This window comes from Cibotium barometz, chromosome 1 (assembly GCF_041138505.1).
Source record: "Cibotium barometz isolate CiBa-2024 chromosome 1, ASM4113850v1, whole genome shotgun sequence".
Classification (NCBI taxonomy): domain Eukaryota; kingdom Viridiplantae; phylum Streptophyta; class Polypodiopsida; order Cyatheales; family Cibotiaceae; genus Cibotium; species Cibotium barometz.
In genome coordinates this window covers 64,842,349-64,869,999 of record NC_141046.1, presented here as the reverse complement: position 1 = coordinate 64,869,999, position 27,651 = coordinate 64,842,349, and the positions used below count along the sequence as shown (strand labels likewise).

The window sequence follows — 27,651 nt, the reverse complement described above, 5'->3', positions numbered from 1 at the left end:
TGCCACCCAAATACAAATCTTGCTCCTCGGGCTATCGGGCATCGTTGCCACCCCAACTAGAGCATGTCCAACTAACCATTATATAAGTAGAATAATGATCAATTCTAGTCCAATATATATACATTGAAGTGGGCTAGAGGTACAATCCCTCCCTCTTGAATCTGTCTTAATCGCAAGATGTCTATATACCTGTACTTCAAATATATCTGAATCAACCGCTTTACAAACTCTCAACACTCTCTTCTCTGGTAGGCACTCAGATCGGTGACTTGTGGCACTTCCGTTTTGGCCAATTCAATGTGGATGCGCTGCGGCGGGCTTTCCGAGACCAGACGGTGGACGGCTTGCCAGATGTTGGCAGCAGGCACGGACGACGTAGTTCTTGCATCCGTGGTAAGCAGCACAAGGAATCTTTTCTGAAGCAGGCTACTAGGCCGGCTTCGAAACCTTTGGAGTTGGTACACACTGACTTGTGTGGACCTATGCAGACCCCATCCTTGGGAGGTTCTTTGTACTTTAGGCTACTTGTTGATGATTGTAGCAGATTTACATGGGTTTATTTTCTTTCCTAGAAGGACCAAGCTTTTGCTCGGTTTCAAGGAGTGGAATGTTATGGTAGAGGAGTCTGGATTGCAGATAAAGACTCTTCGGACTGACAAAGGAGGAGAGTTCTCTTCTAATGCGTTTGTGCAATTTTGTGCAGAACATGGCATCAAGCGGGAGCTAGCTAATATAGGTTCGCCTTCGGAGAATGGAGTGGTTGAGCGAAAGAAACGGACTGTGGTGGAGATGGCGAGGACGATGTTGGAGCATCGTGATCTTCCTCGTCCACTTTAGGGAGAGGCTATTGCTATGGCTGTCCATATCCTCAACCGATCTCCAACAACTTCAGTACAAAAGATGACTCCATTTGAGGCTTATTTTGGCAGGAAACCAGATGTCTCCCATTTCCGTGTGTTTGGGAGTGATGCCTATGTTCACATTCCAAAGAAGCAGAGTGGGAAGCTTGACTCAAAGTCACAGAAGCTTGTCTTTGTGGGATATAACTCTCTGTCCAAAGGATACAGGTTGTATGACCCAGAGCGGAACGAGGTTGTTGTCAGCAGAGATGTTGTCTTTGATGAGCATGTTCCAACTTCCACTGTTGATGAGCCGCCACTTCTTGGTGAACCAGATGAGTCTGAGGATGATTCCCAGTCTATTGTTCCAGCTAGACAGCCTCAGTCAGTCTATTGTTCCAGCTAGACAGCCTCAGTCAGTTGTAGAGGTTGAGCCCGAGGCTAGAGATGAGCCCTAACAGCAGCAAGAGGCTCCGCGTCCTGTTCGAGTACCAAATTGGTTATTAGACACCCTTCGGGAGTTGGGTGTTATGGAGCTTCCCTCCGAGTGGACCACAGAGGACGGACCCCAAAGATCGCATAGAGTTCGTGAACAAAGTCATTCAGCGGAGCTGCTACAAGTAAACTATGCTTTGATGTCTCGTATCTTTCGGGACAAAGAGCCTACTTCCGTGAAGGAAGCTCTTTCTCAGGAGACTTGGAGGAAAGCCATGCAAGTGGAATTGGATGCCATAGAGAAGAATAAAACTTGGGAGTTGGTTCCGAGGCCGTCAAAACGGTCAGTCATTGGTGTCAAGTGGGTCTTTAAGACAGTATACGTCTGATGGGTCGGTGGACAAGCACAATGCCAAACTTGTGGCTCAGGGTTATGCTCAACGGCCTGGCATCGACTATGAGGATACCTTTGCACACCGACAGCGAGGATGACCACGATTCGGACTGTTCTTGCTGTTGCCTCTTCTCAACAGTGGCCCGTATATCAGATGGATGTAAAATCCGCGTTCCTTAATGGTGACTTGCAGGAGGACATATATGTTGAGCAACCTCAAGGCTTTGAGGTTCCGGGATCAAAGGGGATGGTTTAAAGGTTGCGGAAGGCCTTGTATGGTCTTATGCAGGCTCCCAGGGCTTGGAATCAAAAGATTGATTCCTTCTTTCTACGGACAGGATTTTAGAGATCAGTTGCAGATCCTAACTTGTATCTCTTTCGGGAACGCGGTTTGGTCACGTTGATTATCCTTTATGTGGATGATCTCATTCTCACTGGCGGTCATGTGGAGCACAGGGGTTCTTTGTCTCTCAACAGCGGTATGTTCATGAGTTGCTTGAGTCCTTTGGGATGGAGAACTGCAAGCCTATTACTTCACCGATGGACCCGAACACGAAGCTCACAATGAATGATCCTCGTGAGCAGGTTGATGCCTCTCTGTATCGGAAGCTCGTTGGTTCATTGATTTGGTTGCTAAACACCAAATTGGACTTGAGCTTTCCCGTGGGGTGGTTGAGCTCATTCATGCAGACGCCTTTGAAGGCTCATTGGGACGCAAGATTGCAGATCTTGCGGTATTTGCAGGGTATGAAGGATCTTGGACTCTTCTATGACACTAGAGAGGGAACGACGGATGAAGTCCGACTCCAAGGTTGGAATGACTCAGATTGGGGAGGAGATACAGACACAAGGAGATCTACATCAGGCTACGGATTTACCCTTGGCTCAGGAGCCATTTCATGGAGCAGCAAGAGGTAGCCAACTATTGCCTTGTCGTTTACAAAGGCAGAGTACCGGGCTGCTTGTGGTGCTACTTGCGAGGTTGTGTGGCTGCGGATGTTGCTTGGTGAGATTGGGTTTCCACACAAGGAACCCATGGTCATCCAGTGCGATAACCAAAGCTGTATAGCTATTGCTCGGAACCCGGTCTTCCATGCCCGGACCAAGCACATAGAGATACAATATCACTTTGTTCATGAGAAGATTTTGACTGGTGACATCTTGCTTGTTTGTTGTTCGACAGAGGACAATGCGGCGGACCTCTTCACGAAGTCTCTACCTCAAGCTATGCTTCGGCAGCATTCCAACTCACTGGGATTGGTTCTACATCCAGGAGGTGAGAGGGGGTGTTAGCAATCTCCTGTCTGTACATTACACACTAGGGCCTCTGTTGTGGGTGTGCTCGCCCAGTTAGGTGTGTCTCCATTTTTCCCCACTTTCCATGGTGTTTTTCTCAGTTTTGTTGGATGTGGGAGGACTATTTTTTTGTTGTCGGTTGTTGTCTTCTGCTGGCCGACTAGACGTTTGCTACCTGACCTATGTTCAGTACTGGCCGATTGAGCTTCTCATTCGGATTTGTGTGGTGTTCCATCATTCTAGGCCATCCGCGGCAGAGACATGATCTTCTGCTTTACCTTGAGTGCAGCCCCAAAGACGGAGTGGGATTCGGAGTTAGTGGTTGCCGCCATCCAGGGGCAGGCAGTACAGCTTTCGCACCATCTTCATGATCAACGCATCACCGACATGCTTACCCATCTCTGGCCCCTGGCCCAGATGGAGCTAGGAGGCTGAGGCCATAGCTATCAGGACGGAGAGGTGGTGTCCTCCAGCCTTGAGGTGCTGTTCTTTGTGTTCCTTCATATCTCAGTTGCAGTACCCCTTCCCCCCCCTTAAAGATACCCACCTTCCAATTGATGAAATTCAAAGTATGCTTACTCTCGAGCTCGGATAGAGTGGCAACACATGGAGGACAGGAACCATGCCCACCTCGTGCGCCCTCATCCCAGGACTGACTGTGACTACTCCCAATCGAAACCCATGCCCAAGACTCTTCGAATGGAGGGCAGTTCCAATAGTTCCACCTCCCACAGAGATTGATATGCGGATTGCCTCATGGAACATTCAAGGTTTGGGGGGGCCTCAAAGCTTTTAGAGGTGAGGTGTCCTTCGAGGAGAGCTCCATAGAGCAACAATTGGGAGACCCATCGACATTCTTTTCCTCCAGGAGCACCATCTTTCCAAGGGGCGTACCCGTCGCTACGGGAAGATTACACCAAGCAAGAGTCACACTTTTTGGTCTCCCTCCTTTGGCCCCTCCAAGATGCAGGGGGAGTTTGTATTTCTGTTAGTGAGCAGCTCTTGCCGGCAGTGGTTGGCTCAGGTGTCATAGTCACTGGGTGAGCTCAGTGTGTTACCATTAGGATTGGAGAGGACTGTGTGGGCTTCCTCAATGTTTATGCCCCAAACGTCACTGCAGGTAGAGCCACCTTCTGGAGTACAATTCGTCAGTCCCTCCCTTAGGCTGACTTTTGGTACATGGGCGGAGACTTTAACATGATTCAGTCTCAGGCTCAGTGTACTCTGCTTAGGAGTTGATCCTGGCACTTAGGGGAAAGGACCCTTGGCACTTGCCAGAGTTCGGGTGCAGCCTTGGGAGTCTGTGCTTCTCGCGGTCTGACGACAGGAGGGGCACCGATCCCAATCTCTCTCGACTTGACAGATTCTATGTGGATGAGTGGGCTTGTGGTCGCGGAGGCATGATTGGTATCTTGGCAGGCGCTACTTTCTCTGATCATGCTCTGGTTATTTCGGATTTTTTCAAATCCCTCCTCACGGGTGTCCCATTATCCTCACAAGCGGTGGACGCGCGAGAGAGGGTCTGGCGGCACATGAGAGAGGTGGTTTCCCCCATTCTCCGGACCTTTTTATTGACTCCCTTTACAGTAGAGGAGCTGGCGAAGACCTTGACGGCTCTTCCTAGGGGCAAATGCCCGGGGGTGGACGGGCTTCTAGTTTCCTTTTTTCTTCACCACTGGGATCTCATGGAAGGCGGCCTTTGAGCAGCCTTCAACGAGATTATGACTACATGCGCCATGCCAGAGAGGCTGTCAGAGGGTCTGATTCACTTGATTCCTAAAGAGGATGGTGACAAATTGGAGATTCAGCAATGGAGACCCATCAGCCCCCTTGGGACCGCCTACAAGATTTTGACCAAGGCCATTAGTCGAAGACTTCAACCTTTCCTCCCCGACTTGATCCATGGCACTCAGGCATGTTTTTTTCAAGATCGGAGCATTCTGGACAACATCTTCACTTTCTAGGCGCCGACAGCTTCGGCCAAGATGCGGCAATAGGACCTCATTGTGCTCCTTCTGGATTTTGAGAAAGCTTATGATAGAGTTGCCTGGGGTTTTCTGGAGGGCACGATGTACCAAATGGGGTTCCCAGTGGAGTGGATCCGTGGTGTTGTAGGCCTCTACTCGGCCTCTCATAGTCAGGTTCTCATTCAGGGAGCCCGAGGTGACAGATTTCCCCTTTCTCGCTTGGTCCGGCAAGGTATCCACTCGCACCATACCTCTTCCTATTTGTCGCCAAGGCCATGAGCAGTTTTCTCTTAGCTCAGGAGACGGGGCTCCAAGGATTGCGTCTCCCCATCCGTACTCAGGAGGAGCTGCTGGACTTAGAGTTTGCAGACACCACAACAGCATACTTATCCGGAGATGTGGAGAATTACCCAGTGGCCACATGTTGGGGGCCCGGCCTCATGTATCCTGGGAAGCGTTAAGCATATGACCTGCCAGATCCCTTGGAGATTGGCTTGCATTCACACAACTTCCCCCTAAGGCTTAGGAGAGAGGCCTGGCTGGGATTCGTGGTAGAGATGGACCCAGCTTCGACATCGACTCTGCTATTCCTCAAGAGTGGTTGACCCCTATCTCTGAACTGACCCTCCTGCAATGGCTGGGCGTGTTTACTAGGCATGATATTCTCTTGGTAGTTCATGGCGCAGATGAGAGCTATGCTTTGCTCAATTTTTCGATTGGAAGACTAGAGAGATCAGAGCCCCCTTTGGATGACTTCAAGGGGATGCACCTTACAGAGGGTGAGAGTGATCAAGTTTCAGGCACATGAGTGGCACATTGACTCCCCCTCCAGCCAAGGTGACCAGGGAGAGAGACTGGCATTTATGGATTTGGCAGAGCCGGCCCCTCACGTGCCTCCAATGGGACCCGGGGGGGAGTGGACTTGGCGTGATCCTACTAACATGGAGGAGACGTTGGGTACCCCATTCTAGGCCGCAGGATCCACATGCCCAAGGTCGAGGGCACCCCGGCAACAGCAATACACTGGCAGTCACATGGCCTCTCACAGCGGTTTCTCTCGGATTTTTGGAAGAAGCTCCGGGATCATTTTCGGCCTCAAAAGATCACCCTCTTTCTTTGGCTGCTGGCACATGAGTTTTTGGCGGTTGGCACGTGGCTGGCCATTGGCGGTCGACCAGGAGCTTGTCCGAGGTGTGGCCACCCTCAGGAGTCTCAGCGACATTGTCTTGGGATTGCCCGAAGGCTCGGCAGGTTTGGCAATAGATTCTCTGCATTTTCACGATGGACAAGACCTCGAGCCATATCACTTCATGGGGAGCATTGTCGCTTGGGGCACTGTCACTGTGTTTGTCATGGCTTATGAGGAAGGTGGGGTCTAGCCCTTCAAGTCTCTCACCTTTGCATTTCAGCAATACGAGTCCCAGCCCCATCTATTGATCATTGGACTCCGGGTTCGTGCCAGAGATGGGAGATCTGTAGCAGCATTGCAGCCTGGCACATCTTGGGAGCTTGATGTGGCGAAGTCATCAAAGGCACCCACACTCTACCTACAGAGTCCATCACGAGCATTTGGCTCGACATCATTCATACCCTCTGCAGCCAGTGGGGGAAGTTGCAGGGTGGCTCTGACCGCATGCAGAAGTGGCGGAAAGTCTTCTTGAGGTGTAGCCCTTTTCTCACAGATAGAGGTGGTGAGCCCAATTGGCACTACAGACCACCTGTGTGGTTATCTTTGATCCTCGCCCCGTCCATGGAGGCAAGTTTGTATCTAGCCCTTCGTGGTTGTATTTAGCCCTTCGTGGCTAGTTTTTGTTAACTAATAGAAGGATCTTTTTCCTGGAAAAAAAAAGGGGGATTCAGAATCTTGCCTTTCATAGGGGGATTCAGAATCTTGCCTTTCATAGGGCTGTGTGCCATTCCCTCCACACATCTAAGAAGCATGTCTCTTTCATAGGGATGTGTGCTGATTTCATAGGGCTGTGTGCTGATTTCTTTCAGACATCTAAAGAGAATGTCACGGATTCCCCTCTGGAGAAATTCTCGTTTTGTGAACTGTGATCCATAGGCATTAAAGGTAGCTGGTTGTCTTGAGGTCAGAAGGGAGAGGATCCCACCTGTTGTTGGGTTCTTGAGCAGTGCTCTGATCAAATCCCCGTGTCCCGTCCTCGGCATCTAGCTCTCTGGTTTGCTGCTAGCCAACATTCTAGAATAACAATATGTGAGTAGCGTCTGGTTCTAGTTTCCCTGTCTCCTATAACCTTTCATGAGTGTATCTCTATGCATCTACATCTCATGCAGGCATAGTGTCAAATAATTTGTCCCCATACACTGCTTGCAGCCCACGTGCTTCACATAGCAGAGCCCACAACACTTATTGCTACTCTCGTGTGTATAATAGAGAGTGCTTTTGTTAATCCCAAAATGGGGTTTTCAAACACCCTAAAGCAAACCATGTTGTTGTTTTTTAAATGGATTCGAGGAGAAGCTCATGAAGCCTTGAAGACTTCAAGTTATTTTCCTTACTTGCAGATGGTTGTCAAAGAAGGCATTTCCCATACAGTATTAAACAAAGATGGGAAGATGTTTTAACAATATGTGAGTAGCGTCTGGTTCTAGTTTCCCTGTCTCCTATAACCTTTCATGAGTATATCTCTATGCATCTACATCTCATGCAGGCATAGTGCCAAATATCTTGTCCGCATACACTGCTTGCAACCCACCTCCTTCACATAGCAGATCCCACTCCATATTGTTACCTCATTTCATCTGGCCACTATATACAGAGGGCACAGTTTTTTAAACATATCAAAGAGCAGACAGCAACTCCCATGTTGCCTTTCCTCGTCCATGCGTTTGGCAAAGTTTTAGCTCATCTGCTCCACATAGCAGAGCCCAATCCACATAGTTTCCTCCTTTCATTTGGTTGCACCCAGTTTGGAAAACACAACATACTGCAGACAGGGTCTCTGACGGTTGGCTTTACCCGGCTTTGCAGGGAGTAGACACCAGCAGAAAACATCCGTTTTTAAGAAAGACCCCCCTCCTCAGAGGGTGAGCTTATTAGGATTTTGATTAGTGCTTCCTAAATTACTGACAAACTGTCAAAGAGTTGAGCAGCTAAAAGTCCTTTGGTAGTGAAAAAACTTTGAATGGCAAACACTGGTTTGAGAAAAAAACAGTTTGGAGTGAAAACAAACATGTATGCCATGACATAATTTAAGGTCTCAGAACAATACCACTAGAAGTGCAGTCATTTGAACATAATTGAGCATTGAAGTCTGACGCAGATGGTGAAAAGGAGATTCGTCTTGATTCTTTAACAGAAACAAGCTTGCCTTTGGATACAACAAGGACCGAACAGGATATCGAAGCATGCCTTGCAACAAACTCTGGTATACTGCCCCCCTTCAGTCTCCTGGAATACAATAGGGTACTAGTCAGGACTATTCATAAAGTGTGTCTTTCCATAAGCTTCCTTAAATTATTTGTGATGTGCATGTGAATGTGTCCTGGCCTGTGCCTGCTGTGTGTTAGAAGATCTCCATTACCTTATAATAGCACTGCAAGTTGACGTTCCTATGATAAATTTCTTCACCTTTAATCTGGAAACCTGGTCAAGAAGTGCCTTTGCTACCGTGTCACTTTCAACTATAACAAACTCCGCTTGCACCTATGTAAAAAAGTGTGAATTTATACTGATATAAAGAAGTGGCATTAAAAAGAAAAGGAAACCTTAACATAGACAACATTACCTTCCACGCATCACAAAGCTCCTGATGAGCTTTCAGCTGTTGCTCAGTTTTTGATTGGATATCTTTCATGAATGCAGACACAATTTCTGGGCTTACTTGGCCCACCGGAACAAAATTGCCCACTGTTTTGTTCAAAAATGCCAGTAGATCAGCCTCTCAGAATGGTAGAACACTTGCCACTAAATTGAAGTGAATCCACAACAAATAAACACAGAGAATTGCTAAACATTAAGGGTATTGGAGGAAAGTAATAGTATTTTCCATAAAAAAGGGATTCTTCTACTAGTAAACCAGAAAGGTAAGCCTGTCAGCATTCTCTGTTAGAAATAAGTGATGCAGGGTACTTAGAAATGGGGGGTAGTATGCACCTTAGAGAAGAAATATTGCTAAGGCATAACCAGAGTCACACTCGTAAATGTTCAGAGGCACTGTAAAGATAAACCTGGCTAGAGAATTCACTAGAAACAGAAGTGAACTTCAAATGGGCAAGTGGAGTGCACAAAAGTCTTCAATCAGCATTAAATGGGCCTCAAATCAAGGGGAGGCAGACCTAGAATCAAGGGAGATGATTTAGGGCATGATTAGGCAAAGATTAAGCTAAGCCATGGGCTAATGATGATGTACTCCAGCCTATTTAAAGGCCCCCCATCTATGAAAATTGTGTGTTGGATAAACTCTCTTGCTTTGTCATTATCTTGTCATAAAATAATGAGCCTAATAAATCACTATCCATCCTAATCAGTCCCAACTTGCAAATTTCAAGTTTCTCAATAAACTCTACAGTGTGAATCAAGAAAATTCAAGCAAAGGGTGGCTCCCTCTATGACTTATTATTCTTGTAGAAGGCTACACTAGGCCCACGGGGGGCGAGGGCAATGGTGGAAAAATAATATCACCCACACCAAAGGTTGGTCCTTGCAGCATCCTAGAGTCCCAAGGAATACATGCCCAAGATCCCCTAAGGTTGTGGAGCATGTCCATCAACATCGCACTCACAAATATCCCCTCCAGTAAGAAACTCTAGTGGTTTTCTTTCAAATGTTGTACGTAGCACAAACATGGACAAGAACAGCCAATGGGCTCGTAGCCCACTGGCATGTGTTTGTGCCTCTTGACCGGGAGGTCAGGGGTTAGGCACCCCATTGGTGCGTGGCTCAGTGCGGCTGCTGAAGATACGTGTCACCATTTAGTCCTTTCACCATTCTTGACTAGTGTTTCACAGACTGAGCGGAGACAATGTGTGAACGGGGATTTCCACAAATGCAGGGAAGATCTGTTAAGGAACACAAAGTGGCAAACACCTGTGGTTAGGCCAGGGTTTGGCACAGAATATGTTTGGAAGACTTATACAGCTTTTTAGGTTCAAAGATGGACCACAAAACATTAATTCTATGGATTTTATTCATTTATATGGATTTATAAGGTTTATAAGCATATGTGTCCACACTCACTAAAGTTGGTCGGCCAAATTTATAAGTGAGTACACACCAGAACTGGACTATTTTAATGATAACCCGCCAAAACCCAGACTTTGGGCACCTCAATGCGTGGAAAAGCTACACGAGTTGCTATTTTGAGCAGGACATGGCCAGACAAGCTACACGAGTTACTTAACAAGGCTAGAACTGATATTTTTGAGAGGATAGGGTTATTCTTGTTGGGACTCACACACTCACACACAGATTAGGGTTTCCTGCAGATTAGGGTTAGCTGCAGAAACAAGAAGCTCACACAAAGAGAGAGAGAGAGAGAGAGAGAGAGAGAGAGTGTGGTGATCACAAATGCAAGTCAACCCTTGCATGTGAGCCACATCCATATAATACAAAAGTTATATGGATAGAGTCTTTCACACTCGATATCCAAGGGGAAAAACCACATGGGAAAAAGTGCCCTTGGTTAAGCCTTGTTCACACGTAGCACTACTACAAGTGAGCATATGCCTACAAATCCCCCCTATAGTGTAAGTGTGAACCTATACAAGGTAGCAGATCACTCACTGTATGAGAGTAAGTCCAAAGCTTTGCGGAAAGCTTCAAACTTCTCTCGAGGTAAAGCCTTTGTGAACAGAACTGCAACATTATCCTGTGTAGGGCAGTAGGACAAACTGATCTCCCTTGCATGTAGCCTCCCTTTGACATAGTGATAATGAATCTCAATGTGCTTGGTACGTGTGTGAAATACGGGATTTTGTGCCACGGCCATAGCACTCTGGCCATCAGTGAGAATGGTGGTGGGTGTCTGCTGACACTCACGAAGATCGACCAATAATCTCCTCAACCATACACAATTTACTATAGCTGTGAAGACTGCCCTGTACTCAGCCTCACAAGTAGATGTGGCAACAGTGGGTTGCTTTTTGCTCAACCACGATATGCATGAACTACCAAGGAAAAAAACAATTCCCACTGGTGGATTGCCTGGTATCATAATCACCAACCCAATCTGAATCACTACATGCATAAAGTTGCAAGCAGCCCCTCTCGAGATAGAACAAACCAAGATCCAAGGTACCCTGAAGATAACGGAAAATGCGTTTGATTACTTGCCAATGCTTTGTGCTTGGGTTGTGCATGAATTTGCTCAACAAAGACACCCCAAAAACCTCAGGCCTCGTGTTACACAAGTAAATGAGGCATCCCACTGCCTGGCTGTAAATGCCGGCCTCAAAAGGCTCACTAATATCATGCATAGTAAGCCGTACACCTAGTTCTACTGGAGTAGAAATTGGCTTACATTCTTCCATGTGAAACCTTTTTAGTAACTTTTTATGTACTTAGTTTGCTGCATAACAATGCCATCATCTCTATGCATAAACTGTATGCCAAGGTAGTAGTGTAAAGGCCCCAAATTTGACATATCAAATTCAGCTTTCAAATCAGCCTTGAAATATTTGTTCTTTGGTAGTCCCTATTATGAGCATGTCATCTACATACAAGATAACTATGAGAATATTGGCACCAGTTTTCTTCACATACAATGTGCTTTCAGTTGGACTATTCACATAACTTTGGTTGGTTAGATGAGCATGTATTTTATCATACTAAACTCTTGGAGCTTGCTTTAACCCATACAATGCTTTGTGTAACCTCCATACTTTATGTTCCTCACCAGGACATACAAAACCAATGGGCTGATTTACATATACTTCCTCCTGTAATCCCCATTTAAGAATACAGTTTTGATGTCCAATTGATGCACTTTCCATCCTTTATGTGCAGCCAATGCAATCACTGATAGGATTGTAGTCATTCTCGAAGTAGAAGCAAAACCCTCCTAATAATCTATTCCCTTTTTATGAGAATAGTCTTTACCCACAAGTCTTGCTTTGTACCTGTCAACGTTACCATCAGAGTTCCTTTTGACTTTGTACACCCACTTTGTTCCAATGACATTCTTGCCTTTCGGCAAGTCCACAAGATCCCAAGTATTGTTCTTCATGATAGAAGAGATTTCATCCTACATGGCTTGCACCCAGTGCTCATTCTCCTGTGCTTTTTCATAAGAAGAAGGCTCTTCTAAATCAAAGAGACCACCCATGGCTAATGCAGACTCCCCATGATGCATATTCAATGCATGGCTAGAACTAGCCCTTGTTCTACCTGTTAGTGGAGCTGCAAGTTTGCTATCTTGCAAAGTTTTTAGCAACCATCTTGGCTGTGTTTATGGCTGTTTGCTCTTCCCTGACAAGATCTTCCACTTCTTCCATAGAAGGGGGCTGAATTGCTGGTTGCTCCACGTGTTCTGCATGAGGATTTTCTTGTGTAGGGGCTAGCTGATCAGAATCCCCCCTAATTGCAATGGGTAATAGCCCATCAAATTGTATGCCTATATCATTACTTTTATACAAGCTGTACATGGGCTAAACTGAATTTTCAGCAAATACCACATCTCTACTGACAAAAACAATGAAGTCAGCCACCTCAGCAATGTATAACCCAAATAGCGTGGGGGACCACCGTGCCTGTGGTCCGTGTATGACCCCCATGTGGGAAGCATGTCAGCCCTCCTGATCCTGGCCACTGTAGCATCCCGTTATAAATAAAGAGACGATGCCTGGCTCCCAACTCTAGTAAGTGGTCCCCATAATGTCCTCTGTCTGATCCAATGTCCTCTGATGCCCGACTAGCCCCTATCTCCTCTGGATGCACAGGGTGGAGGATCTCCATGTCATCATAGTCATACACCTCACATTGTCTGCTCTGTGTGTGGGCATTGAAAGAAATACTTCCCCTAGTGTAGAATAATGCATAATCTCCTCTGACAGACAAGTGTATGGCGAGGCTCCTGTCTCCTCCTGTGGCATGTCCTCTCTAATGACATAGGAGGATCCTGATGGAGGAAAGTAACATAAGGCTATGTATATAACCCTATCCTGTGAGGGCTGTAAGCTGATCCACATGTATCTGACCTCTGGATCCTGTGCTACCACTATCAGTCTCCCCTGTAGCTCTCGTCTGAATAGAACTGCTACTCCCCCCGACCCTCTCGAGGTACCCTGGCGTGTGGTCTTCCTGTATGCTGACTCCCACTGGAATCCCTCTACTCGAGGTAGCCCTCTCTCTGGGCTCTGATGTGTCTCTGTCAAAAGTATGATGTCTCTCTCCACCATAACATGCTCCAGTCGTCCAGGCTGCACCCATAGTGAACCATTACAGTTCCATGCTGCCATGTGTATCTCTGTCAGTGGCCTGGTCTGTGTCCCATAGGCCCCAAACCGCTAATCCATGGGCCGGCCATCAATGATGACCCGACCATCTCGATAGAAGGCCTTCTTGCCTTCTCTCCTCGCGTGTAATACTCGTGGCATGCAAGCTCTCCTATGCTCTAGCTGCATCCTCGTGAGATCATCATCCAAGAAAATAGGAGCTCCCTCTAAGCCTCGTAGTATGACCCTCTTCCTCATGAAGGTGACCCTCTCCGTCTCTCCTGTAAACTGTAGGATGAGGGCTCGCTTGCGTGTTGAGTCTTTTCCGACTCTCCATGCTTTGGTGAAGGGGAGAGGGTCCTCTTTTCCGACTCTCCATGCTTTGGTGAAGGGGAGAGGGTCCTCTTCCCTATAGCGTATCTTCATGCATAGAAGCTGTCCATCTTTCTCGGGAGTGGAGTTGGGTGTCTCGGCTATACCTGTGACTCGAATGGTGAGGCGGTGGGCATGCCTCATCTTCTCCTCCTCAATGGTGGTGTGAATGATTTGATGTTGAGAGAGAGAGAGAGAGAGAGAGAGAGCAAGACACAAAGTGTGTGGTGATCACAAATGCAAGTCAACCCTTGCATGTGAGCCACATCCATATAATATACAAGTACAAAAGTTATATGGATAGAGTGTCCTTTCACACTTGATATCCAAGGGGAAAAACCACATGGGAAAAGTGCCCTTGGTTAAGCCCTGTTCATACGTAGCACTACTACAAGTGAGCATATGCCTACAATTTCTGGTGAGAACTGGCTTGATCCACACACTCCTTTATGGAAAATCTAGCGCATCTCTTTTGGGGCAGACCAACTTGCTACAGGCGCTCCTCAGGGCTGGTCACAAGGTTTTGTGCATGAGCAGGGCAGAGGCACTTCCTTCTCTGGTGCCTGCTCCCTCTGGCGCTGATTTGGGCCTCTTTTGTGTGCTTTTTTATCTGTTCGACAGCGTACAAACAGGCTGTACAGCAGTACCTATCGTGGACGCGTGGTCTCACAACCTCGGGGTGCATGCTACAGGCATAGGCAACCTTCTGAGAGTCGTCTGTAGGGCTGAAAACAGAGATTCAGGGCTGGACAGCATGGATCTTCCCGATGAAAGTGTGTTCTTTTGGGTGCAGAGGTGTTTCTCAAGTGGCCCATGCATAGACGGTGATAGCGTGGGTGATTTTTGAAGAGCTTCATCGCGAAAAACGCGTTGGGTGATTTTTTGAAGAGCTTCATCGCGAAAAACGCGTTGTTTTTCAGACCTTCTTGAAGACCAAGGCATTCTTCTTCGACAGACCTCCATGTGCAAGGGTAACGCTTGCGAGGACGGTGATTGTTGTGTGCTTTTCTCTCTTCATCGCCCCCCTTCTGCCCACACTTTTGGGGCTGTTTTGGAGGAATCTGGGACAGTTTTGAGAGCTCTTTTGGGGCTGATTTGAGGCTCCGTTTTGGGGCTGTTTTGGCATGGAGTTCGGGGCTGTTTTATGGACTGTTTAGAACATGGAGTTTGATAGAAAAGCTCCGTACGAATCTCACTGCAGAGTTGTGGAAATCCGGTGCATAAGGCACCCGCACCTTGGAAATCTTGTAAAAGCTTCTTTGAATTAATGGAGGAGTTACCTACGGGGGGCCGGCTGTTCCGGCTCAATGTGGTGTCATTATTTTATTTGTGTTTCTTCAGCTGTGTTTTCAAAGCTCTGTCTGGTATTTGAAGTGTATGTCTATTGCTCCGGGTCCCCGATTAGTGACAGTGCAGCTTGTCTAGCCTTGTCCTCTACTCATAATAGCAACTTGTGTAGCTTTTCCATGCATCCAAGTGCTCAAAGTCTGGATTTTGGCCGATTATAATTAAAATCGTCCACTTCTGGTGTATACTCACTTATAAATTTGGTCGGCCAACTTCAATGAGTGTGGACACATATGCTTATAAACCCTATAAATCCATATAAATGAATAAAATCCATAGAATAAATGTTCCGTGGTCCATCTTTGAACCTGATAAAACTGTATAAGTCTTCCAAACATATTCTGTGCCAAACCCTAGCCTAACACAGGTGTCTGCCACTCTGTGTTCCTTAACAGATCTTCCTTGCATTTGTGGAAATCCCTGTTCACCCCTTGGCTCCGCTTAGTGTGTAAAACACTGGTCAAGATTGGTGAAGGGACCAAATGGTGACAATGCGCCTATCGGCGGGGAGGAAAAGCGGCTTTGGGCGGTGGAATGGTTAACTATTAGCAAGATCAGCTCAACGGAAGAAAAAAAACACATGGACAAGAACATCTTAAACAAAAGAGCCGATTCTATTCAAGATCAAAGAGTTGGTATGTGGATCTACGAGCGCCCCCCTCCGACGTTCTGCGCTACCTGTACCTCTTAACCCGTCGCATTTGGCACCTCCCCCGCCCCCCGCCCAACCCCGTCAACGCTTGCCTGCTTGCAGCCCTCTCCCTGCCCACCCAGTCGGCACACACCTTTACGCATGTGCCCCCTCCATCCCCCGCAGTGCCCCCCTCTCCTCCCCGTTGTCTGCTCCGTCTGCGCCGCCCCCACCCCCCCCCCCCCCGTCACCACCTACCTGCTTGCAGCCCTCTCCCTGCCCACCCAGTCGGCGCACACCTCTACGCGTGTGCCCCCTCCATCCCCCGCAGTGCCCCCCTCTCCCCCCCGTTGTCTGCTCCATCTGCGCCGCCCCCGCCCCCGCCCTTCCCCCCCCCTTCAACGCCCCCTTTCCCCATGCCGCTTCCCTTTTTGCCTACCCCCCCTCCTCCTTCCGTCAACCCCCCCTTCTTTGCCCAGGCCCCTTACCACCTGCTTGCAGCCCTCTCCCCCCCTCGTCCAACCTGCACACCCCCCTCCCTCTCCCCCCTAAGCCCCCCTCCCCCCTGCCGCTTCCCTTTTCGCCTGCCCCACCCACCCCCCCTCTCCCCCACCACGTGTTCTGCCCCCCGCCCCCCCCTTCTACGCCCTAATCCTCGCATGCGTCCCCCCCTCCCCCCTCCCCCCCCCCCCCCTCTCTTATCTCCTTCCACCCCCTCCCGTGTCTCTCCCTTCCTCACTTCTCTCCTACGTAGCCTCTCCGCTTATCTATGGCTTCCATTCTCGATTCGGCAAGTCTCGGCCTATTCTGGTCTTCACCCTCGGGAGGACTCCACGGCAGCTGCTCCGTGATCCCTGACCGAGACCGCTGTTACTTGCTTATCTTTCTCTAAAGCAGATCTTCAGCTCCTCGCTTACGACTGTTGCATCATTACAGGCCTCCACTCTGGTATGCAAGATTGTCGGTAGCCACCCTGCACGCGGACAACTCAGAGATCTTCTGCGAGCTACTGTCCTTGGTGGGCCTGCAAAGATCATAGACATTCATCCTCTGCATAGTCACAAGGGACGGAAGGGACGGCAGCATGGGAGGTCATCCCGGGATGCGTCAGAAACAGGGACGGAAGGGGACGGTCGGACGTCTCCCTGGAGGCGTCCCTCACAAGGGACGGGGGACGGGGACGGCTGCTAGCAGGGGACGGTGTGGATGGACCTGTGGGGGGACAGTAGAGAGCCGTTGCGCCCTGCAACGGTCCTTTTTTTGGCCGTTTCTGGCCGTTTGGGGACGCCTTCTCCTCTTGCCACTTGGCCCTTGGCCCTTGCCTCTCTCTCTTGCCTATCTATATAAGAACAAGGCTACAAGCACACATACACACACCTTCAAGCAACTTTCAAGCTTCAAGTCTCTTGAGTCTTGAGTCTTTGGCACTTTGCTCATTGCTCAAGCTTCAAGTGGCAAGCCACACTCTGAGTGTATCTACTCTCTCTAGTCTCTCTCCCTCAAGCTTCTTCCAACTTCCAAGTACCAAGCCTCTCACACAAGGCTCTACTCTCTCTCTCCCTCTCTCTCTCTCTCTCTCTCTCTCTCGCCGCCTGTTCGCTCGCCCCTGCTCGCCGCTGCTCTCCCCTGCTCGCCGCCTGCCTGCTCGCTCGCCCCTGCTCTCCCCTGCTCGCCGCCTGCTGTCGCCTCCCTCTCTCTCTCTCTAGCCAGGCCAGCAGGCATTGCAGCTAGCCCTAGAGTATTGCCGCACCAGAGGTACACTGATTGATCGGGCTATAGAGCTGGGGCGGTCCAGGCGCCCCAAGATGAGAGGCCCATCTCGACACCGGCAGAGACTACAACAGAGGATCAGGACCATACTAGCACGGCATGGGAGACGTCCAGTCAGAGTACTCACCATGGAGGAGATTGAGGATATCCGCCATCGACCGATGAGAGACATCTTTGGATAGTGATGTGTATGATGCTTACCTTTGTTGCTGGAGTTTTCCTCCCAGATGTTATCCATTAGGAGCTCCTAGTATCGTACTTTTCCTCATAAATGTTTCAGTTTCAGTTAGTTGTTTAGTTGTTTTTAGCTTTTCTTACACAGACATTGTATCAGATCCACCAATTGTTGTAACCTTTTTGGTCTCATAGGTCATTTTGGCCTTCTGAAGACGTTAATATATCATTTCATTGTATTTTCTCTCTCTCTCTTCGAACCTGCTCGCCGTCTGCTGTCGCCTCCCTCTCTCTCTCTCTCTCTCTCTCTCTCTCTCTCTCTCTCTCTCTCTCTCTCTTCGCTGTTCGCCCGCCTCAAATTCCCCTTCGCTCTACCCTGCTCGCCGCTGCTCTCCCCTGCTCGCCGCCTGCTGTCGCCTCTCTCTCTCTCTCTCTCTCTCTCTCTCTCTCTCTCTCTCTCTCTCTCTTCGAACCTGCTCGCCGTCTGCTGTCGCCTCCCTCTCTCCCTCTCTCTCTCTCTCTTCGAACCTGCTCGCCATCTGCTGTCGCCTCTCTCTCTCTCTCTCTCTCTCTCTCTCTCTCTCTCTCTTCTCTCTCTCTCTCTCTCTCTCTCTCTCTCTCTCTCTCTCTCCCTCTCTCTCTCTCTCTCTCTCGTCGAACCTGCCCGCCAGTTCGCCATCTCACCAGTTCACCTTAGTTCTGGCCTCCCTTTCCCCACCCAGCCTCTCTCTCTCTCTCTCTCTTCGAACCTGCCCGCCAGTTCGCCATCTCACCAGTTCGCCTTAGTTCTGGCCTGCCTTTCCCCACCCAGCCTTGCTCAGGCCCCCAAGGCAGCAACATAACTCTCTCTCTCTCTCTCTCCTCCCTGCCTATGGGAAGGACTGCAGAGTGATTTGGAGGAATGGCCCCGAGTCTCCAAGAGAAACTCGAGGCCCTCGAGCTGGCAATGAAGGCACTAATCAAGGAGAACAAGAAGACATCCGATTCCAACCTCAATGAGGTGGAAAACAAACTACACAGACACATCATAGCTCTCGAAGCACGGGTCACGAACCTCGAACAAGAGAACACGGCACTCAAGGAGGAGGTGAGTGCATTGAAAGTGGAAATGGTAGCCATCAAGAATGCTGAGAAGGAAGAAGGGGAGATCAATGACAACACTCTCACGGCCATCAAAGAAGAGATCTCCAAGGAGATCACAAAGGACATGGAGGGAAAGCTCGAAGCCAAGCAGTCAGGATGGGTCGAGGTGGTGAAGAAGAACATCTGTAAAGAAGTGAGGGAGGAGACTCAAAGGGAAGAAAACCAAATCATTCACACCACCATTGAGGAGGAGAAGATGAGGCATGCTCGCCGCCTCAACATTCGAGTCACAGGTATAGCCGAGATACCCGACTCCACTCCCGAGAAAGATGGACAGCTTCTATGCATGAAGCTCGGCTACAAGGAAGAGCACCCTCTCCCCTTCACCAAAGCATGGAGAGCCGGGAAAGACTCAACACGCAAGCGAGCCCTCATCCTACAGTTTGCAGGAGAGACGGAGAGGGTCACCTTCATGAGGAAGAGGGTCATACTACGGGGTTTAGAGGGAGCTCCCATTTTCTTGGATGATGATCTCACGAGGATGCAGCTTGAGCATAGGAGAACTTGCATGCCACGAGTATTACACGCGAGGAGAGAAGGCAAGAAGGCCTTCTATCGAGATGGTCGGGTCATCATTGATGGCCGGCCCATGGATTAGCGGTTTGGGGCCTATGGGACACAGACCAGGCCACTGACAGAGATACACATAGCAGTATGGAACTGTAATGGTTCACTATGGGTGCAGCCTGGACGACTGGAGCATGTTATGGTGGGGAGAGACATCATACTTCTGACAGAGACATCAGAGCCCAGAGAGAGGGCTACCTCGAGTAGAGGGATTCCAGTGGGAGTCAGCATACAGGAGGACCACACGCCAGGGTACCTCGAGAGGGTCGGGGGGAGTAGCAGTCCTATTCAGACGGGAGCTACAGGGGAGACTGAGAGTGGTAGCACAGGATCCAGAGGCCAGATACATGTGGATCAGCTTACAGCTCTCACAGGACAGGGTTATATACATAGCTCTATGTTACTTTTCTCCATCAGGATCCTCCTATGTCATTACAGAGGACATGCCACAGGAGGAGGAGACAGGAGCCTCGCCATACACTTGTCTGTCAGAGGAGATTATGCATTATTCTACACTAGGGGAAGTATTTCTTACGGGCGACTTCAATGCCCACACACAGAGCAGACAGTGTGAGGTGTATGACTATGATGACATGGAGATCCTCCACCCTGTGGATCCAGAGGAGATAGGGCCTAGTCGGGCATCAGAGGACACTGGACCAGTCGGAGGACATTATGGGGACCACTTACTAGAGTTGGGAGCCAGGCATCGTCTCGTTATTTATAACGGGATGCTACAGTGGCCGGGACCAGGAGGGCTGACATGCTTCCCACATGGGGGTCATACACGGACCGGAGGCACGGTGGTAGACTACATTATGGGGTCTTTGGAGGCATCACAAATTGTCACCTCATTCTCCATTCCACCTCGTCCTATTGGGGCAGATCATACATACTTGGCATTTTCACTAGCCGGATCACCAGTATCACCAGCCCCCCACATACCAACGCCACACACTACCATCTACTTCACACATGACATGGCAGACATGTACACTGGCAGAGTAGAGGATGGGCTCCTACTCATGGATCCCCTGGCATCTATGGATACCATTACAACCCAGCTCGCATCACTCCTACACACGGCAGCATTACAGAGCTTCCCACATCGTGTACACTCAGGAGAGCCTGCGAGACCTGGGACTATGCCCCAGAACAGATGGTATGATGACGAGTGCAGAGCCCTATACTCACGGCTCCGCATACAGAGAGCCTTGGGAGCCATCACAGAGCAGGAGTCGAGGAGAGAGATGAGGAGACTTACTCGCCGCAAAAGGCGGGCCTTCGCAGAGACACAGGAGCTAGAGATCTTTCATTTCTTCATGAGCAGAGATAGCCCTGTCTCATGGCGGCACTTCAGAGAGCCCCGGACCCCGACACCTATTGCAGACCCACAGACATGGCACACATATGCAGAGGGTCTATACCATGCCCCACAGCAGCCACCTATACCTCAGCCACAGGAGCCTCGACCTACCACAACTAGCTTCTTTACCCACTCGATGGTACAGGAAGCTATCCGCCGCCTACAGCATGGACGGGCCGCCGACCATATGAGCCTGCAGGGTGAGCATCTCACATATGCAGTAGATTCTTTAGCTCCTTTTCTTGCACACCTATTTAACAGGGCACTAGCAGAGGGTTTGCCTGCGGAGTGGACGATGCACACCATTGTGCCGATTCACAAAACAGGGGATATGCTCAATCCGAGCAACTACAGGACGGTTATGGTTGGCCACGTGCTGGCCAAACTCTATGGTGCAGTGCTGGAGCAAGAGCTTAGCTTATATGCTGAGCGAGCACGTTTACGCTCATCAGGGTAGGCAGGCTTCAGGAGAGCTTTCTCTACCACTGACCATGTATTCACTTTGAGATGTATGATTGATCAGGCCAGAGTGAGGAAGAGAAAGCTCTATTGCTGCTTTGTGGATTTCCGCAAGGCATTTGACACAATACCACGAGAGAGGCTCTTTCAGCGCCTGCAGTCTCTTGGCATACCAGCAGATATGACATGGGGCATCTATGCATTATATGAGCAGGTTTTTGGGCGAGTCAGATGTCCAGGAGGTATGTCTGAGACTATTGCTAGCACCATTGGTGTGAAGCAAGGATGCCCACTTTCCCCCACGCTATTTGGGTTATACATTGATGAGGTGGCTGACTTCATTACACGGGGAGGTGAAGATGGAGTTGATTTAGCAGGTACCTCAGTACATATTATGCTCTATGCTGATGATATTGTATTAGTGTCTGAGTCCCCAGGTGGTCTACAGCAGCATCTACATGCACTCGATGATTTATGCACACAGAGGGGTCTTACTGTGAACCTTGGGAAAACCAAGGTTATGGTCTTTCATACATCGAGACAGGGCAGGAGTCAGCTGACATTCAGTCTCGTAGGATGCCAGGTGGAGGTGGTGACATCATACGTGTACCTTCTCTGCAGCAGCCACACGCTTTACCATGGGTCAGCAGCCAGAGCTAGATTGACACGGGGATATGCAGCATTGGCTATGCTAGAGAGACAGTGCCACCAGGCGCATTTTCAGGAGCCCCGGACGAAGGGGTGGCTATTTGACACATTAGTCACACCGGCATTGATGTATGGAGCAGCAGTATGGGCGCCAGGCCTTGCTACCCATTGGTGGACACAGATAGAGAGACCACAGGCCCTCATGATGGCACGCATGATACGCAGCAAACCGTCAGTACCTCATGACATTATCCGAGCAGAGTTTGCTGCGCCTCCTATGATGGTAGAGGCCATATTTCAGACTATATGCCTGTTAGACAGATTCAGAGAGATGCCACAGGACAAATTATCATACAGAGCTTTTCAGGCATCTAGACAGTTGGCTGAGGCAGGAGACAGAGGATCATGGTATGCACAGGTCACACATTGGTTCTCACAGCATGGCCTAGACATGGATCATCTACCACCATTCCAGTATGACAGGGATGCACCACATATCCGTCTCTCTCATAGTGAGAGGAACAGAGTATTGAGACAGGATCTATGGCAGCTCTATACACGAGAGACATGGATATCGCCTACACAGCCTCTTCCACCGAAGATGCTATACTACAGAGATCACTTCATGAGTATCACTGATGATGGATTCATAGAGAGGCCTAGATACATGGAGGGCTTTTTACCACACGGCTCCCGAGTGGCTATTGGTCAGCTCAGAGTTTCATCACACCAATTGGAGATTGAGACTGGCAGAGCAGCACGGATCCCCCGAGAGGAGAGGGTATGCAGATTGTGCAGAGAGGAGGTGGAGAGTGAGGAGCATTATGTATGCAGATGCAGAGCATATACAGCCATCAGAGAGAGAGATCCCATTTTATTCAGAGAGCCACATTCCCTACGCCAGATCTTTGAGGCAGCAGACCAGCGCATACTGGGGAGATACATTCTAGACATACAGCGCCACAGAGAGACATTATTACAGGCTCAGACAGCTCCAGAGGGGGGGCAACAGACACAGATTACTACATTTTTTCAGAGATCCACACCCCTCCCAGCCCCTATACGGCAGGGAATTACTCTCCAGAGAGCAGAGACACTTAGAGCCCGCAGGAGACAGAGGACACCTGGCTTTCGGACACCACGCCTATACTAGAGAGAGATGACAGAGATCAGAGCTCAGTTTCACAGAGAGGGTGCGGAGCGACTGGCTTGCTTCAGAGCACACCCAGGCATGTTCTTCAGGGAGCTGTGGACACCCCCTTCACTAATGTATACCATTTTATACCCCCAGTATGGTACAGGATGGAGCTAGCTAGGTTGAATATCATGATTGTATACTCCATGCATCTAGCTTTGCATTCTCCTAGTAGTAGAGCTCCATCCCCTGCACACCCAGATTCAGCTTTTTTATTCAGTACTTGGCCCCTAATAAATCTGATGGCCTGACTGCCCTGCTCCATCTCATAGCCCATCGCAGGCCCTGACGAGGTCGACCAAGCAGCGGCACCCCACGTAAACGTACCCTCTGGAGAGAGGGGAGCCAGAATACGCAGCATCCGCAGCCAAATCTGCTGCGCCTGAGGGCAATCCCAAAGGCAATGTCTCTGTGTCTCCATAGGGTGGCCGCATCGGACGCAGGCCGCCGGAAGACCGCTGTAAACAAGCCAAGTGCCAACTGCTGAGCCCCTGTGGGCGACCAGCCACTGAAAAGTCGAGATCCTGCGGGCCTGTCGACTAGACCAGAGCCGAGCCCAAAAATCCTCCAAGAACTCCTGTGAGAGTCCCTGTAGCCGCCAATGCCCCGCTGCCGCTGGAGAGACCGTCCTCCTCGCCGTCAAAATATGCCGCCCCAGCCGAACAGTATACTGGAAAAAGGTAATCTCTGTGGCCTCAAGGGATGCATAAGGATCATGCCACTCGTACTCCCCGGGGTTCCACTGTAGCCGAGCCAAGGGGCGCGCTGCATATGCCCATATGCGCCAATCCGGGAGCACATCTGCAGGGTCGGGGTCAATATGCCACTTCCGAGAAGCGGCGGCCACTACCCGAATCCTCTGAAAGGTGCACTCTGCAACCGAAGGCGACTCCACCTCCACTCTCTGGAGTCTACCCTCATCCTGAATCTCATAGTAGAGGCAACTGCCATCCTCAGTGCAAGCTCTGACTGCAATCAGGATCTCCAATTGTGTAAAGGCTCCCATCCACCGTGGGGCCACTGGCTCGAGAGGCGTGAACCACTCCTCTGTGAGTGCCTCCTGAATGTCATCCCTCATAATCATCCCCCCTCTGAAGTGACTCAGCCTCTCCACCTGGATCTCCTCTGGGAGACTGCAGAAGGCCTGCCAGTCTCCAAAACTACGAGCTGGGCCTGCCGCTAAAGGTCCCCAGGCTAGACGAGGCCGAGAACCCAGCATATGACCCTGCTCCGTGCGAACCGCTGGGCTCCAGATGAGCGGCTGTCTGGCCCGCTCCTCAACACAAGAAGGAGGTCGCTGAAAGAGCCCCGGTCTCAGCAGCTCCCAAGCTCTCAGGATACTCAAAGCAAATCTGTCCTCCCATCCTCTACTGAGGCCTGTCCTCCTCATCTCTATGAAGATCCAGCAAATCTCTGGTGCCCAAGTACCCCCTGCTGGGGGCGCCCGAGCCTGAAGCCGCTGCAAGAGGAGCTCCTTCCAAGGCTCAGCGCCTGGAAGCAACCCTCGAACAATAAGCTTCCCCAATAAGGCTCTACTCTGATCGACTGGATCTATAATGCCCAAACCTCCCTGAGCCAGCGGATGTGTAATAACTGCCCATGCAACCTTTGCCCGAGCTGACTGACCGTCCCGCCCAGACCACAGAAAGTTCCTGATCAGCCTCTGTACCTGGCTGATGCAAGAGCTCGAGAAAATCCAGCAAGACGTAATGTACCACATGGTCGCTAACAGCACCTGATTTGCCACCACCACCCTCCCAGCCAAGGATAGTCGAGCTGTACTCCAATACAAAAGCTTCTTCCGAATGCTCAGAAGAAGCGGGGCAATCTGCTGCTCAGGTGACAAATCAAGGCCAATCTAGCATCCCAAATACCGCACTGTTGTGCCTGGAGGAATCCATCTAAAACCGGGGTCCGGGCTCCATGCCGGAGTGGGAGCACTACTGATCCAAAAGGCCACTGTCTTGCGCCAATTGATCAATGCTCCCGAAGCTGCACTAAAAACCTGGAGCGACTGCTCTGCCCGACGAAGATTGGCCTCTTGGCCATGCAAAAATAAGCCCGTGTCGTCTGCAAACTCAGCATCAAGCAGGTCCTCCCCCCGGACTGGGAGCTGAAGTCCTCTCAAACCAACCTCCTTTGCCGTCAAATACATGCTCATAGCCTCCGCAAAGAAGAGAAAAAGAAAAGGGGCGAGGGGACACCCCTGACGGACTAATCTGGTCAGCTCAAAACTCGGCCCCCGTCCTCCTACAATCAGCACCTGGCTGCGAGCTGTGGAATACAGAGCCGCCACCCCTCTGATCCATCCTGGCTCAAAGCCCAGGCGAAGCATAGTGCCCTCTAAGAAACCCCAATCAACTCTATCGTATGCCTTCTCAAAAATCGAGAAGCATCACGACCAAGTCCTCGCCAAGAAATCTAGCTCGGGCCGTCGCCTCCCAGAAAGTAAAGATGTTGTCAAGGATACTACGCTCCTTGACAAATCCTGTCTGAGTAGCATGAATCAACTCCCCCAGGAAGGGCTGGATCCTCAAACTCAAGGCCTTTGCTAAGACCTTGTAGACAGTATTGAGGATCGTAATAGGCCTCCAATGCCGAATATCATCTGATAATCCCTCCCCCTTGGGGATAAGATAGATCAAGCCCTCTGAAAAGCTCTGCGGCATCACCCCAGTGTCCAAAACATGCTGAAAGCCCCTGCGGAGGCCTGGCCCCAAAAGGTCCCAATAGCGCATAAAAAAGGCCGGCGTCAGTCCGCCGTCCTCCCCTGGGCAACTATGTCGCGGCAGGACCCTCAAGGCCTCGGCAAGCTCAATCTCTGACAGAGGCGCACCTAGAACTGTATGCATACGGTCTGTGACCCTCCTCTGCACATGGGCCCACACAGTCTGTCTGCAAACATCTCGATCCTCAGTGGCTGGCTCTGCTGAAAGCAGGTCTCTATAAAATGCAGTGGCAATGGCTCTGATCTCCCCGAGCTCAGTAGCTACCGATCCACCCGGTCTACCAAGCTGGCGGACTCCTGCTCGCGCATGACGGGGTCCAGTGATCTCAAAAAACTCTCCAGTCACTCTATCACCAAGCTGCGTCCACTGAGAGGCCTGACGACGATAGTAAAACTCATGTCTCTGCTTCTCTACCTCTCTAACCTCCTGGCGTGCCTGGCTCAGCTGGGACGCCACCCACTCACATGCAGGCTGCTGCTCCTGAAGGCGCTGTAGCGAAGCAAGGCTGCGTCTCAGCCGATGCTCCCGCTCGCGAATCTCTCCCAGCCGTGTCAAAGCTGCAGCGTGTAGAAAAGAGCTAAGATCGGTGAGTCCCTGGGCACACTGGCCCGCTGCATCCTGGTCAGAGCACTGACTATCATGCCAGATCCTCTCAATGTCCTCAGCGAGACTGGGATCTGTAAGTACCCTCTCTGGGATCCTCAACTGCAAGCTGGGCTCCCGTGTCTCCTCCTCCAATGTCAATATAACTGGCGCATGATCTGAAAATGAGGTGCCAGCGAGAATGTCGACGGAGCCCCCTCGCTCCCCTAACCAGTCGCCCACATAAAAGCGATCAATCCGTGATAGATTAGCCCCTCCCTGCCGGCGATCCGACCGAGAGAAACTAAGACTGTCCTGAGACCGGGAGAAAGCCCCATGCTGCCATGCATCAGTGATCCTCAGTGACATGCAAAACCGGTCCCAAGCTGCAAGCTCCGTGCCGTGCACTGTAACATGACTGCCTCCCACCCTATCTGTCGGGTCCTCAAGCATGTTGAAGTCTCCCCCAACACACCAATGTGCGGCCTCTGGCAATGCATCCGTAACCTGGGTCCAGAACTCTGCTCTGGCACTAGCATGATTGGGCGCATAGACGTTGAGCACACCCAATAGCTCATCATGCATCCTCAGAATGATATACTGTGCTCTACCAGGCACAATGATCCCTCGATCCACAATGGCCTGCCGCCACACATCTGCAATGACCATGCATACTCCTCCCTGTCCACCCAAAGGACCAAACCCTGCAGACCAAAAAGTGTCCCATCTACCAGGCATCACCGAACCATATCTCCGGATCCTGCTCTCTCCCAAGTGGTGCTCCTGCATCATCAAAATATCAATGCTGCCACCAACCAGGCATCTCTGAAGCTCCTGCCTCAAACAACCACGATAGCGTATAAAGTGTGCTCCGCCAAGGCCCTGTACATTCCATGAGATGATCCTCATGGATGCCCTGCTGAGGTGGATGCTGTCTCAGCCGTACGGCGGGCCTTCGCAAGCGGCTTGGATGGAGAGTAGTCCCCATCCGAGCGGCTGCGAATCTGCCCACCCGGTGTACTGCAAGAATCCCGGATCAGGCGCCAGTTGGCTGTGGCCCATGGCGACTGCCTCCCGCTCTGACAGAGCAACCTCGTGTATACACACATATCCAGGGTCGCGTGCTAAGTCTGCCACTATGCGCACGACCAAATGCCGAATCCCTGAGGTATCCACACTCCCTGGATCCAAGAAAAAATGAGCCAACTCCCAAAGTCGGCCTATCACATCTGTCACCTCCAGATCGCTCATGTGATGAGAAAACTCAACTGCCTGAGTCTTCAAAGTGCTAAGAGCGAGCTCTAGAGTCCACTCCCGGTCACAAGGGCCACATAGAGGGA

The 27,651-nt window shown here is 50.3% G+C and overlaps 1 protein-coding gene across 1 annotated transcript in view; it reads right to left on the bottom strand.

Annotated features, from left to right (window-relative positions):
• LOC147642321 (U-box domain-containing protein 35-like) overlaps positions 1-27,651 on the bottom strand; it is a 57,870-nt gene that overhangs the window by 15,725 nt on the left and 14,494 nt on the right. The window contains exons 2-4 of the mRNA XM_086805121.1: positions 8,684-8,805; positions 8,480-8,601; positions 8,168-8,346 (exon numbers count right to left, since the gene is read on the bottom strand). Coding sequence (XP_086661247.1) covers positions 8,168-8,346; positions 8,480-8,601; positions 8,684-8,805 — 423 coding nt within the window. The remainder of the gene's footprint in view (positions 1-8,167; positions 8,347-8,479; positions 8,602-8,683; positions 8,806-27,651) is intronic.